Here is a 13,393-nt window from a genome sequence, read left to right as displayed (position 1 = left end):
CAGAGCCCCAAAAACGCCTCCTGCACCCCAAAAACGCCTCCTACACCCCAAACCCACCCCCCAACCACTTCCTGAACCCCCAAAACACCCCCCAAACCCCCCAAAACCGCTTCCCAGAGCCCCAAAAACGCCTCCTGCACCCCCAAAATGCCCCTAAATGCTTCCCAAACCCCCCAAAAACGCCTCCCAGAGCCACAAAAATGCCTCCTACACCCCAAAAACGCCTCCTGCACCCCAAAAATGCCCCTAAATGCTTCCTGAACCCCCCAAAAACGCTTCCTAGAGCCCCAAAAACGCCTCTTACACCCCAAAACCATCCCCAAATGCTTCCCAGAGCCCCAAAACGCCTCCTGCACCCCCAAAATGCCCCTAAACGCTTCCCAAACCCCCCAAAAACACTTCCCAGAGCCCCCGAACCGCCTCCTACACCCCCAAAATGCCTCCTGAACCCCCAAAATGCCCCTAAATGCTTCCCACCCCCCCCCAAATGCTTCCCAGAGCCCCAAAAATGCCTCCTACCCCCAAAAAATGCCTCCTGCACCCCCAAAACGCCCTCCTCGTTCACTCCGCAGCCTACTGACGGCCCCAGAGTCTCTCTGAACACCCCAAAAATGCCTCCTGCACCCCAAAACCACCCCCGGAACGCTTCCTGAACCCCCAAAACACTTTCCAGAGCCCCAAAAACACCTCCTACACCCCAAAAACGCCTACTGCACCCCCAAAATGCTTCCCAAACCCCCCAAAAACGCTTCCCAGAGCCCCAAAAGCACCTCCTGCACCCCCAAACCCACCCCGCAAACGCTTCCTGCCCCCCCAAAATGCCCCCCTCGTTCACTCTGGAACCTACTGACGGCTCCACAGTCCCTCTGAACACCCCAAAAATGCCTCCTGCACCCCAAAACCACCCCCCAAACGCTTCCTGAACCCCCAAAATGCCCCCCAAACCCAACAAAAATGCTTCCCAGAGCCCCAAAAATGCCTCCTGCACCCCAAAACCATCCCCAAATGCTTCCTGAACCCCCAAAACGGCCCCCAAAAACGCTTCCCAGAGCCCCAAAAAAGCCTCCTGCACCCCAAAATGCCCCTAAATGCTTCCCACCCCCCCAAAACGCTTCCCAGAGCCCCAAAAACGCCTCCTGCACCCCCAATACGCCCCTAAATGCTTCCCAACCCCCCCAAAAACGCTTCCCAGAGCCCCCAAAACTGCCTCCTACCCCCCAAAAATGCCTCCTGCACCCCAAAAACACCGGCTAAACACTTCCGGAACCCCCAAAAACACTTCCCAGAGCCCCAAAAACGCCTCCTACCCCCCAAAAATGCCTCCTGCACCCCAAAACCACCCCCCAAACGCTTCCTGAACCCCCAAAACGCTCCCCTCGTTCACTCTGGAACCTACTGACGGCCCCACAGTCCTTCTGAACACCCCAAAAATGCCTCCTGCACCCCAAAACCACCCCCCAAACGCTTCCTGAACCCCCAAAGTGCCCCCCAAACCCAACAAAAATGCTTCCCAGAGCCCCAAAAATGCCTCCTGCACCCCAAAACCATCCCCAAATGCTTCCTGAACCCCCAAAACGGCGCCCAAAAACGCTTCCCAGAGCCCCAAAAAAGCCTCCTGCACCCCAAAATGCCCCTAAATGCTTCCCAAACTCCCCAAAAACACTTCCCAGAGCCCCAAAAACGCCTCCTGCACCCCCAATACGCCCCTAAATGCTTCCCAACCCCCCCAAAAACGCTTCCCAGAGCCCCCAAAACTGCCTCCTACCCCCCAAAAATGCCTCCTGCACCCCAAAAACACCGGCTAAACACTTCCGGAACCCCCAAAAACACTTCCCAGAGCCCCAAAAACGCCTCCTACCCCCCAAAAATGCCTCCTGCACCCCAAAACCACCCCCCAAACGCTTCCTGAACCCCCAAAACGCTCCCCTCGTTCACTCTGGAACCTACTGACGGCCCCACGGTCCCTCTGAACACCCCAAAAATGCCTCCTGCACCCCAAAACCGCCTCCTGCCCCCCCCCAACCCGCCCCCCCCCCGGCCTCACCTGCAGCTTGTGGAGGTTTTGGGGCGCCTCGGGCAGCAGCTCCAGCGCCGTCGCCCGCAGCCGCAGCTCCTCCTCGCGGCCCCCCAGCTCCCTCCGGCCCCGCTGCGCCTCCTCCTCCGCCTTGGAAGACACAGCGGGGGGGTCAGAGCACCCCAAAACCCCCTCCCGAACCCCAAAAATAAAGCGAGGAGGCTCCTACCTGGGCGAGGCCGAGCTGGGCCTCGCGGAAACCCGCGCGGCACAAGGCGATCTCGGCCTCCAACGTGGCTAGTGACTGCGCCAGGGTGGCCACCTCGCCGGCCCGGAGCCTGCGGGACTCCTGGGGGGGGAAGGAGCCGTCGTTAGGGCCCAGAGTGAACAGGGAACCATCGTTAGGGCCCAGGGGGAACGCGGAGCCCTCGTTAGGAACCATCGTTAGGGCCCAGAGTGAACAGGGAACCATCGTTAGGGCCCAGGGGGAACGCGGAGCCCTCGTTAGGGCCCAGAGGGAACAGGGAACCATCGTTAGGGCCCAGAGTGAACGCAGAGCCCTCGTTAGGAACCATCGTTAGGGCCCAGAGTGAACAGGGAACCATCGTTAGGGCCCAGGGGGAACGCGGAGCCCTCGTTAGGAACCATCGTTAGGGCCCAGAGGGAATGCGGAGCCCTCGTTAGGAACCATCGTTAGGGCCCAGAGGGAACGCGGAGCCCTTGTTAGGAACCATCGTTAGGGCCCAGGGGGAACGCGGAGCCCTCGTTAGGAGCCCTCGTTAGGGCCCAGAGGGAACGCGGAGCCCTCGTTAGGAACCATCGTTAGGGCCCAGAGGGAACGCGGAGCCCTCGTTAGGAACCATCGTTAGGGCCCAGAGGGAACGCGGAGCCCTCGTTAGGAACCATCGTTAGGGCCCAGAGGGAACGCGGAGCCCTCGTTAGGAACCATCGTTAGGGCCCAGAGGGAACACGGAGCCCTCGTTAGGGCCCAGAGGGAACGCGGAGCCCTCGTTAGGAACCATCGTTAGGGCCCAGAGGGAACGCGGAGCCCTCGTTAGGAACCATCGTTAGGGCCCAGAGTGAACAGGGAACCATCGTTAGGGCCCAGGGGGAACGCGGAGCCCTCGTTAGGAACCATCGTTAGGGCCCAGAGGGAACGCGGAGCCCTCGTTAGGAACCATCGTTAGGGCCCAGAGGGAACGCGGAGCCCTCGTTAGGAACCATCGTTAGGGCCCAGAGGGAACGCCCCCCCCCCCCCCCTTTACCTCCTCGGAGGCTCCAGCGGGGGGGGGCGGTTCAGCCGGCGGGAGCTGCAGGACTTGGGGGGCCTGGAGGGGGGGGATAAGAGGGTGAGGACCCCAAAATCGAGCCCCCCGCCCCCCTAAAATAACCCCCAGCCCCCCCCAACCAATCTAGCGCCCCCAAACCCATCAACCCCCCCCCAAATAGCCTCCAGGCCCCCCCAAATCAAACCCAGGCCCCCCAAAACACCCCCCAGCCCCTCCCCGTGCCCTCCAGGCCCCCCCAAACTCAACCGAGCCCCCCCCCACCCAATCCAGACCCCCCCAAATCCAATCCAGACCCCCCCAAAACACCCCCCAGCCCCCATAAATCAAGCCAAACCCCCCCCCAAAACCAACCCGGCCCCCCCAAAACACCCCCCAGCCCCCCTAAAATACCCTCCTGACCCCCCTAAACGAACTCGAGCCCCCCCAAATCCAATCCAGGCCCCCCCCAAACACACTCAGACCCCCCTCAAACACCTCCAGCCCCCCTAAAACACGCCCCAGGCCCCCCAAACCAACCCAAGCTCCCCCAAATCCAATGCAGACCCCCCCAAAACCAACCCAGGTCCCCCTAAAACACCCCCCAGACCCCATAAATCGAACCCACCCCCCCCCCAAAACCAACCCAGGCCCCCCAAAACACCTCCCAGCACCCCAAGACACCCCCCAGCCCCCCCTCAATGCCCTCCAAACCCCCCTAAACCAAACCCAGCCCCCCAAATCAAACCCCCAGCGCCCCCAAACCAATCCAGCCCCCCCCCCCCCAAATAGCCCCCAGGCCCCCCAAAACGCTCCCAGACCCCCCAAACCACCCCCAGACCCCCTCAAATCAAACCCAGGCTCCCCCAAAACACCCCCCAGCACCCCAAAACACACCCCAGCCCCCCCCAAACCCGACCGAGCCCCCCCAAATCCAAACCAGACCCCCCCAAAACCAACCCAGGTCCCCCTAAAACACCCCCCAGCCCCCCGAAATCAAACCCAGCCCCCCCCAAACACGCTCAGAGCCCCCTCAAACACCCCCAGCCCCCCTAAAATAACCCCCAGCCCCCCCAATGCCCTCCAGACCCCCCCAAAACAAACCCAGCCCCCCAAATCACCCCCAGCCCCCCCCAAATACACTCAGAGCCCCCTAAAACACCCCCCAGGCCCCCCCCAACCCCCTCAGGCCCCCCTAAACCAAACCAAGCTCCCCCAAATCCAATCCAGACCCCCCCAAATCACCCCCAGCCCCCCCCAAACCCAACCGAGCCCCCCCCAAACCCAAGTCAGCCCCCCCAGATCAAACCCAGTCCCCCCCAAACACGCTCAGAGCCCCCTCAAACACCTCCAGCCCCCCTAAAATACCCCCAGCCCCCCTAAAATGACCCCCAGGCCCCCCCAAAATCAAACCCAGCCCCCCAAACCACCCTCAGGCCCCCCCAAACCCAACCAAGCCCCCCCAAAACCCAAGTCAGCCCCCCCAGATCAAACCCAGACCCCCCAAACACGCTCAGAGCCCCCTCAAACACCCCTAGCCCCCCTAAACTGACCCCCAGGCCCCCCCAAAATCAAACCCAGCCCCCCCCAAACCAATCCACCCTCCCCCAAATCCCTCAGCCCCCCCAAATCAAACCCAGGCCCCCTAAATCGAACCCCCAGCCCCCCCCCCAAACGACCCCCGGGCCCCCCTAAATCAAACCCAGGCCCCCCCCAACCCAACCGAGCCCCCTCAAATCCAATCCAGACCCCCAAAAACACCCCCTAGCCCCCCCCAACCCCCTCAGACCCCCCAAAAAACACCCCCTAGCCCCCCCAAACCCCCTCAGACCCCCCCAAATAAAACCCAGCCCCCCCAAATCCACCCCCCCCCCCCCCCCGTACCGGCTGGCGTGTGAGGTGCTGGGCGCGTGTGAAGCGTGAGCCCTTGGGCAGAGCCCCCCCCCCGGCCCCCCCCAACCCCCCGGGCCCCCCAAAAGCCTCTCGAAGCCAGGAGGCCTCGAGCTGGGGGGACCCCGAAGGGTTTTGGGGGGCCCCGGGGCCTCGTGGGGGGCAGAGCTGGCGCAGCGGCTCCAGCAGCCGAGCACGAAGTCGATTCGCTTGGTCCTGGGGGGGGGAAATTATAAAAAAAAGGGGGTTCAGAACCCCTCAGGGAACCCCCCAAACTCCCTCGGAAGCCCCAGGGGTCCCCAAAGCCAAGGGAACCCCCCAAACTCAAGGGACCCCCCCAAAAAGTGACCCCCCCACGAAGAAAATAGGGACCAAAGTCATGGAATCCCCTCAAATTCTTGGAAATGAGAGAAAAAGGGGGACCCCAGGGCCCCCCCAAAACCTCTGGACCCCCCCCCAAATCCCTGGACCCCCCCAAAGTCCTCAGAGCACCCCAAAAATCTTCAGGGACGCCCAAAAAAATCAAGGGAACCCCAAGAAGTGACCCCCCCCCCCAAAGAAAATAGGGAGCAAAGTCATGGAACCCCCTCAAATTCTTGGAAATGAGAGAAAAAGGGGGACCCCAGGGCCCCCCCAAAACCTCAAGACCCCCCCTAAAACCCTCAGGGCACCCCAAAAGTCCTTAGGGACCCCCTAAAATCTTCAGGCCCCCCCCAAAAATCAAGGGGTTCCCCCAAAATCCACTGAAAAGCCCCCTCCCCACTCAGAAAAAAGGGATTAAACCCAAGGATCCCCCCCAGATTCCAGGAAAGGAATAAAAAGGGGGGGGCCCCCCAAAATTTTTGGGGTGTCTAAGGGGTTCGGGGGGGGTTCCTTACAGGGGGGGCCTTTCGGGGGGCAGGCCCGGGGCCCCCCCAATCCGCAGGGCGGTCGCAGAGCTGAGCGGCGTGAGCCTCCAACAAAGCCGGGGCCACCCCCGAGATCTTGGGGGGCTGCGCGGGAACCGGGGGGGCCGCACCCCCAAAATAGGCCTGAAGCTCTGGGGGGGGGGGGGGGGGAAATAAGGAGAGACCCCCCCCAAAGTGAGAAAGGAGCCCCCCCCAATCCTTAAAGACCCCCCAAATCCCTCAAGGACCCCCCCCAAAATGAGGAAGGAGCCCCCCAAATCCTTAGACACCCCAAAACTCTTAAGGACCCCCCCCCAAATCCTTAAAGAGCCCCCCAAAATGAGAAAGGAGCCCCCCCAAATCCTTAAGGACCCCCTCAAATCCTTAAAGAGCCCCCCAAAACCCTTAAGGACCCCCCCAAAATGAGAAAGGAGCCCCCCCAAATCCTTAAGGACCCCCCCAAAATGAGAAAGGAGCCCCCCCAAATCCTTAAGGACCCCCTCAAATCCTTAAAGAGCCCCCCAAAACCCTTAAGGACCCCCCCAAACCCTTCAGGACCCCCCCAAAATGAGAAAGGAGCCCCCAAAATGAGAAAGGAGCCCCCCCCAAATCCTTAAGGACCCCCCCAAAATGAGAAAGGAGCCCCCAAAATGAGAAAGGAGCCCCCAAAATCCCTAAAGACCCCCCCAAATCCTTAAGGACCCCCCCCAAAATGAGAAAGGAGCCCCCAAAATCCTCCAAGACCCCCCCAAAATGAGAAAGGAGCCCCCCAAACCCTTAAGGACCCCCCCAAATCACCTCCAAATCCTCAAGGACCCCCCAAAATCCTCAAAGACCCCCCCCAATCACCCTCAAAACCCTCAAGGACCCCTCCATATCACCCCTAAAACCCTCAAAGACCCCCCAAAATCTTCAAGGACCCCCCAAAATCACCCTCAAAACCCTCAAAGACCCCCCAAAATCTTCAAGGACCCCCCAAAATCACCCTCAAAACCCTCAAAGACCCCCCCAAAATCTTCAAGGACCCCCCCAAATCACTCTCAAAACCCTCGACCCCCCCCCAAATCCCTAAAGACCCCCCCAAAACCCTCAAGGACCCCCCCAAATCCTCAAAGAGCCCCCCCCCAACTACCTGGGGGCCCCCCACTTCGAGGCAGCACCAGGGGGCAAGAGATGAAGGGGTGGAGGTGCCCGGCACCCTGGAAAAAAGGTTAATTAGCAAGGTAATTAATGAGCTAATTGCCCCCCCAATCTAATTGGGGGGCGGGGGCCCCCCCAAAAGTCACCTGGAGGCGCTGGAGGCCGGGGGGGCGGCAAGGGGGGGGCACCCAGGGGGTCCCCAAAAGCTCGCGGAGGCGAGAGCCGATGGCGGAGAGCAGAGCCCCGGGTTTGCCTGGGAAAAGGGGGGGGTCAGCACCCCAAAAAGCACCTCGGGGACCCCAAAATCAACTCGGGGACCCCAAAAAGACCTCGGGGACCCCAAAATCAACTCGGGGACCCCCCAAACCCCCAAGGAAACACCCCAACAACCCAGAAAGATCTCACAAAGTCAAGGAGCAAACCCCAAAACCACCCAGGGACCCCCCCAAAATCACTCTGGGAACCCCGAAAAAACCCAGGGACCCCCCCAAAATCCACAAGGATCCCCCCAAATCCATCTCAAAGCCCCCCCCCGAATCCTCAGGACTCCCCCAAACCACCCAGAGACCCCCCCCAAACCACCCAGGGCCCCCCTAAATCACACAGGGACCCCCCCAAATCTCCCCCCCATCCCCCTAGGACCCCCCTAAACCACCAAGGGCCCCCCCAAACCACCCAGGGACCCCCCCAAATCCCTCTCAAAGCCCCCCTCAAAGTCCTCAGGACCCCCCCAAACCACCCAGAGACCCCTTAAATCACCCAGCAACCCCCCAAATCCCACCCCAAACCCCCCTAAACCATCAGGGCCCCCCCCAAACCACCCAGGGACCCCACAAATCCCTCTCAAAGCCCCCCCAAATCCTCAAGACCCCCCCAAACCACCCAGAGACCCCCCAAATCCCCCCAAAACCCCCCTAGGACCCCCCCAAACCACCCAGGGACCCCCCCAAATCCCTCTCAAAGCCCCCCAAATCCTCAAGACCCCCCCAAACCACCCAGAGATCCCCTAAATCCCCCAGCAAACCCCCAAATCCCCCCCCAAACCCCCTTAGGACCCCCCCAAACCACCCAGGGATCCCCCAAATCCCTCCCAAAATCCTCAGGACCCCCCCAAATCCCTCTCAAAGCCCCCCCCAAAGTCCTCAGGACCCCCCCAAACCACCCAGAGACCCCCTAAATCCCCCAGCAAACCCCCAAATCCCCCCCCAAACCCCCCTAGGACCCCTCCAAATCCCTCTCAAAGCCCCCCAAATCCTCAAGACCCCCCCAAACCACCCAGAGATCCCCTAAATCCCCTAGCAAACCCCCAAATCCCCCCCAAATCCCCCCCAAATCCCCCTAGGACCCCCCAAATCCCTCCCAAAATCCTCAGGACCCCCCCAAATCCCTCTCAAAGCCCCCCTCAAAGTCCTCAGGACCCCCCCAAACCACCCAGAGACCCCCTAAATCCCCCAGCAACCCCCCAAATCCCCCCCCAAACCCCCCTAGAACCCCTCTAAACCACCCAGGCCCCCTCCCCAAACCATCAGGGTCCCCCCAAACCCACCCAGGGCCCCCCCAAAAGGGCCCGTACCGGGGGGCTGGTCCCCCCCGTGGCCCTCGTCGCGGGGCAGCTTCTCCGCGAGGAAGAGGAGGAGGCGGCGGGTGTCGCGCTCGGAGCTGTACAGGAACGTCTGGTACCCCACGTCCCCCCCGAACCCCAACTCCTGTCGCAGCGGGAAACAGCGGCTCAGGGGGGGGACCCCCACCTTTTTGGGGGGGTCTTCAAGGCTTTTGGGGGAGCCTTAAGGGGTTTTGGGGGATCCTTAAGGGATTTTGGGGGCCTTTAAGGAGCTTCAGGGGGTCTTGAAGGGATTTTAGGGGGATCCTTAAGGGATTTTGGGGGTCTTTAAGGAGCTTCAGGGGGTCCTTAAGGATTTTGGGGTGATCCTTAAGGGATTTTGGGGGTCTTTAAGGAGCTTCAGGGGGTCTTGAAGGATTTTGGGGGGATCCTTAAGGGATTTTGGGAGCCTTTAAGGAGCTTCAGGGGGTCTTTAAGGGATTTGGGGGGATCCTTAAGGGATTTTGGGGGCCTTTAAGGAGCTTCAGGGGGTCTTGAAGGATTTTGGGGGGATCCTTAAGGGATTTTGGGGGTCTTTAAGGAGCTTCAGGGGGTCTTGAAGGATTTTGGGGGGATCCTTAAGGATTTTGGGGTCTTTAAGGAGCTTCAGGGGGTCTTGAAGGATTTTGGGGGGATCCTTAAGGGATTTTGGGGGTCTTTAAGGAGCTTCAGGGGGTCTTGAAGGGATTTGGGGGGGTCCCTAAGGGCGTTATGGGCATCCTAAGGGATTTTAGGGGTCTCCAGGAATTTTGGGGGGGGTCCTAAAGGATTTTGGGGGTCCCTAAGGGATTTTAAGGGGGATCTCTAAGGATTTTAGGGGTCTCTAGAGCATTTGAGGGCATTTCTAGGGATTTTGGGGGGGTCTCTAAGGACTTTCGGGGTCTCTAGAGATTTGGGGGGGGGTCTCTAAGAATTTTCGGGCTCTCTAGAGCTTTTGGGGGGCCTTCTAGGGATTTTAGGGGGGATTTCTAAGGATTTTAGGGGTCTCTAGGGCTTTTGTGGGTCTCTCTAGGGGTTTTGGGGGGGGTTCTAAGAGTTTTAGGGGGGGTCTCTAGGGTTTTAGGGGCGTCTCTAGGGGTTTTAGGGGGGTTTACTGATTTTGGGGGGTCCCTAGGGGATTCCGGGGGGCCTCTCTTTAAGGATTTTGGGGGGTCTCTAGGGATTTCGGGTGGGAGTTTCTAGGGCTTTTAGAGGTCTCGAAGCATTTTAGGGGTCCCTAGCGATGCTGGGGGGTCCCTAGTGATTTTGGGGGTCCCCAAGGGATTTTGGGGGGGTCTCTAAGGACTTTCGGAGTCTCTAGAGATTTTGGGGGGGGGTCTCTAAGAATTTTCGGGCTCTCTAGAGCTTTTGGGGGGCCTTCTAGGGATTTTAGGGGGGATTTCTAAGGATTTTAGGGGTCTCTAGGGCTTTTGTGGGTCTCTCTAGGGGTTTTGGGGGGGGGTTCTAAGAGTTTTAGGGGGGGTCTCTAGGGGTTTTAGGGGCGTCTCTAGGGGTTTGGGGGGTTTACTAATTTTGGGGGTCCCTAAGGGATTTTAGGGGTCCCTAGGGATTCCAGGGGCCTCTCTTCAAGGATTTTGGGGGGTCTCTAGGGATTTCGGGGGGGACTTTCTAGGGCTTTTAGAGGTCTCGAAGCATTTTAGGGGTCCCTAGTGATGCTGGGGGGTCCCTAGTGATTTTGGGGGTCCCCAAGGGATTTTGGGGGGGTCTCTAAGGACTTTCGGAGTCTCTAGAGATTTTGGGGGGGGTCTCTAAATTTTTTTTAATTTTTTTTTCTTGTCCCCGCCCGCTCTCTAGAGCTTTTGGGGGGCCTTCTAGGGATTTTAGGGGGGATTTCTAAGGATTTTAGGGGTCTCTAGGGCTTTTGTGGTCTCTCTAGGAGTTTTGGGGGGGTTCTAAGAGTTTTAGGGGGGGTCTCTAGGGTTTTAGGGGCGTCTCTAGGGGGTTTGGGGGGGTTTACTAATTTTGGGGGGTCCCCTAAGGGATTTTAAGGGGTCTCTAGGGATTCCAGGGGCCTCTCTTTAAGGATTTTGGGGGTCTCTAGGATTTCGGGGGGAGTTTCTAGGGCTTTTAGCAGGTCTCGAAGGATTTTAGGGGTCCCTAGTGATTTTGGGGGGGTCCCTAAAGAGATTTTTGGGGTTACCTGGCAGGCGGCGGCGAGGTCGGAGGCGAGGCGGAAGCGAGCGGAGATGCCGGGGGGCAGGACGGGGTTGAGGGGGCCCCCCAAGTCGGGGCGCACGGCCCGGAGGCAGCGAACGGCGGCGTCGACCACCAGCTCGGGAGAGAGATCCCGCACGCTCTGAGCCTCGGGGGGCACCGGCCTGAGGGGGAGGGGACCCCAAAACCCATTAAGGACCCCCCCAAATCTTTAAGGATGCTCCGAAATCGCTAAGGAGGCTCCCGAAGCCCGAAAGAGCCCCAAAACGCCACAAGGAGCCCCGAAAATCCTTAAAGAGACCCCAAAATCCCATAGGGAGCTCTAAAAATCCCATAAGGAGCCCCAAAAATCCCATAAGGAGCCCCAAAAATCCCATAAGGAGCCCCCCCAAATTCCTAAGGATGTTCCCAAGTACCTAAAGAGCCTCAAAATCGCATAAGGAGCCCCCCAAATCCCTTAAGGAGCTCCAAAAATGCCATAAAGGAGCCCCCCAAAATCCCTAAGGACGCTCCCAAGCCCCTAAAGAGCCTCCAAATCCCCTAAGGAGCCCCAAAAATCCTGTAAGGAGCCCCAAAATCAATAAAGACCCCCCCCAAAATCCCTAAGGACGCTCCCAAGTCCCTAAAGAGCCTCCAAATCCCCTAAGGAGCCCCAAAAATCCTGTAAGGAGCCCCAAAATCAATAAAGACCCCCCCCAAGACCCCTAAGGACGCTCCCAAGTCCCTAAAGAGCCTCCAAATCCCCTAAGGAGCCCCAAAAATCTGTAAGGAGCCCCAGAATCAATAAAGACCCCCCCCCAAAATCCCTAAGGACGCTCCCAAGTCCCTAAAGACCCTCTAAATCCCCTAAGGAGCCCCCAAAATCCCATAAGGAGCCCCAAAAATCCCATAAGGAGCCCCCCCAAATTCCTAAGGATGCTCCCAAGTACCTGAAGAGCCTCAAAATCGCATAAGGAGCCCCCCAAAATCCCACTAGGAGCCCCAAAAATCCCATAAGGACACTACCAAGACCCTAAAGACACCCCAAAATGCCATAAAGAGCCCCAAAAATCCTTTAAAGAGACCCCAAAATCCCATAAGGAGCCCCCCCCAATTCCTAAGGATGCCCACAAGTACCTAAAGAGCCTCAAAATTGCATAAGGAGCCCCCCAAATCCTTAAGGAGCTCCAAAAATGCCATAAGGAGCCCCCCAAAATCCCTAAGGACGCTCCCAAGCCCCTAAAGCCTCAAATTTGCATAAGGAGCCCCCCAAATCCTTAAGGAGCTCCAAAAATGCCATAAGGAGCCCCCCAAAATCCCTAAGGACGCTCCCAAGCCCTAAAGAGCCTCCAAATCCCCTAAGGAGCCCCAAAAATCCTGTAAGGAGCCCCAAAATCAATAAAGACCACCCCCCCCCAAATCCCTAAGGACGCTCCCAAGTCCCTAAAGACCCTCTAAATCCCCTAAGGAGCCCCCAAAATCCATAAGGAGCCCCCCCAAATTCCTAAGGATGCTCCCAAGTACCTGAAGAGCCTCAAAATCGCATAAGGAGCCCCCCAAAATCCCACAAGGAGCCCCAAAAATCCCATAAGGACACTACAAGACCCTAAAGACACCCCAAAATGCCATAAAGAGCCCCAAAAAATCCTTTAAAGAGACCCCAAAATCCCATAAGGAGCCCCCAAAATCCCACAAGGAGCCCCCCCCAATTCCTAGGATGCCCACAAGTACCTAAAGAGCCTCAAAATTGCATAAGGAGCCCCCCAAATCCCTTAAGGAGCTCCAAAAATGCCATAAGAGCCCCCCAAAATCCCTAAGGACGCTCCCAAGTCCCTAAGAACCCCCAAAATCCCGTAAGGAGCCCCAAAAATCAATAAAGACCCCCCAAAATCCCTAAGGACGCTCCCAAGCCCCTAAGAACCCCCAAAATCCCATAAGACCCCCCAAAGTGTCTAAAGGACCCCCCCAAAGTCCTTAAAGACCCCCTGAAACTCCAGGACCCCCCAAAATCCCCTCCCCAGACGCCCTCAAACCCCAGAGCCCCCCCCAAATCCCCTCCCAGACCCCCCAAACCCCAGAGCCCCCCTCAAATCTCTAAAGACCCCCCGCAAATCCCCTCCCCAGACCCCCCAAACCCCAGAGCCCCCCTCAAATCTCTAAAGACCCCCCCACAAATCCCCTCCCAGACCCCCCAAACCCCAGAGCCCCCCCTCAAATATCTAAAGACCACCCCCCAAATCCCCTCCCAGACCCCCCAAACCCCAGAGCCCCCCCCCAAATCCCTCTTTCCCCCGCCCCCAACTCACGTCCCGCCCTGCCGCAGGCTGTGGATCAGGATCTTATCCACCTCCTCCATGGTTGGGGGTGTCGGGGGGGCCCCCCAAATCCTTGGGTGGGGGCGTTAAAAGCGGGGGGTCCCCAGCTCAGCCGCAGCCCCCGGCGGCCCCGCCGCGAGTCACGTGAG

General features: G+C 59.1%; 1 protein-coding gene across 1 annotated transcript in view; it reads right to left on the bottom strand.

The window, feature by feature from the left end:
• Nucleotides 1-13,393, bottom strand: part of CCDC22 (coiled-coil domain containing 22) — a 23,896-nt gene extending 10,503 nt beyond the window's left edge. The window contains exons 1-10 of the mRNA XM_069882605.1: nt 13,236-13,393; nt 10,937-11,114; nt 8,770-8,902; nt 7,343-7,449; nt 7,189-7,255; nt 6,048-6,208; nt 5,164-5,385; nt 3,280-3,342; nt 2,244-2,363; nt 2,045-2,164 (exon numbers count right to left, since the gene is read on the bottom strand). Coding sequence (XP_069738706.1) covers nt 2,045-2,164; nt 2,244-2,363; nt 3,280-3,342; nt 5,164-5,385; nt 6,048-6,208; nt 7,189-7,255; nt 7,343-7,449; nt 8,770-8,902; nt 10,937-11,114; nt 13,236-13,285 — 1,221 coding nt within the window. The 5' untranslated portion in view covers nt 13,286-13,393. The remainder of the gene's footprint in view (nt 1-2,044; nt 2,165-2,243; nt 2,364-3,279; nt 3,343-5,163; nt 5,386-6,047; nt 6,209-7,188; nt 7,256-7,342; nt 7,450-8,769; nt 8,903-10,936; nt 11,115-13,235) is intronic.

The sequence above is a fragment of the Phaenicophaeus curvirostris genome, unplaced genomic scaffold (assembly GCF_032191515.1).
Source record: "Phaenicophaeus curvirostris isolate KB17595 unplaced genomic scaffold, BPBGC_Pcur_1.0 scaffold_241, whole genome shotgun sequence".
In the NCBI taxonomy this organism is placed as follows: Eukaryota; Metazoa; Chordata; class Aves; order Cuculiformes; family Cuculidae; genus Phaenicophaeus; species Phaenicophaeus curvirostris.
The sequence above is the reverse complement of the archived record's forward strand: the minus strand, read 5'-3'. Positions and strand labels throughout refer to the sequence as shown.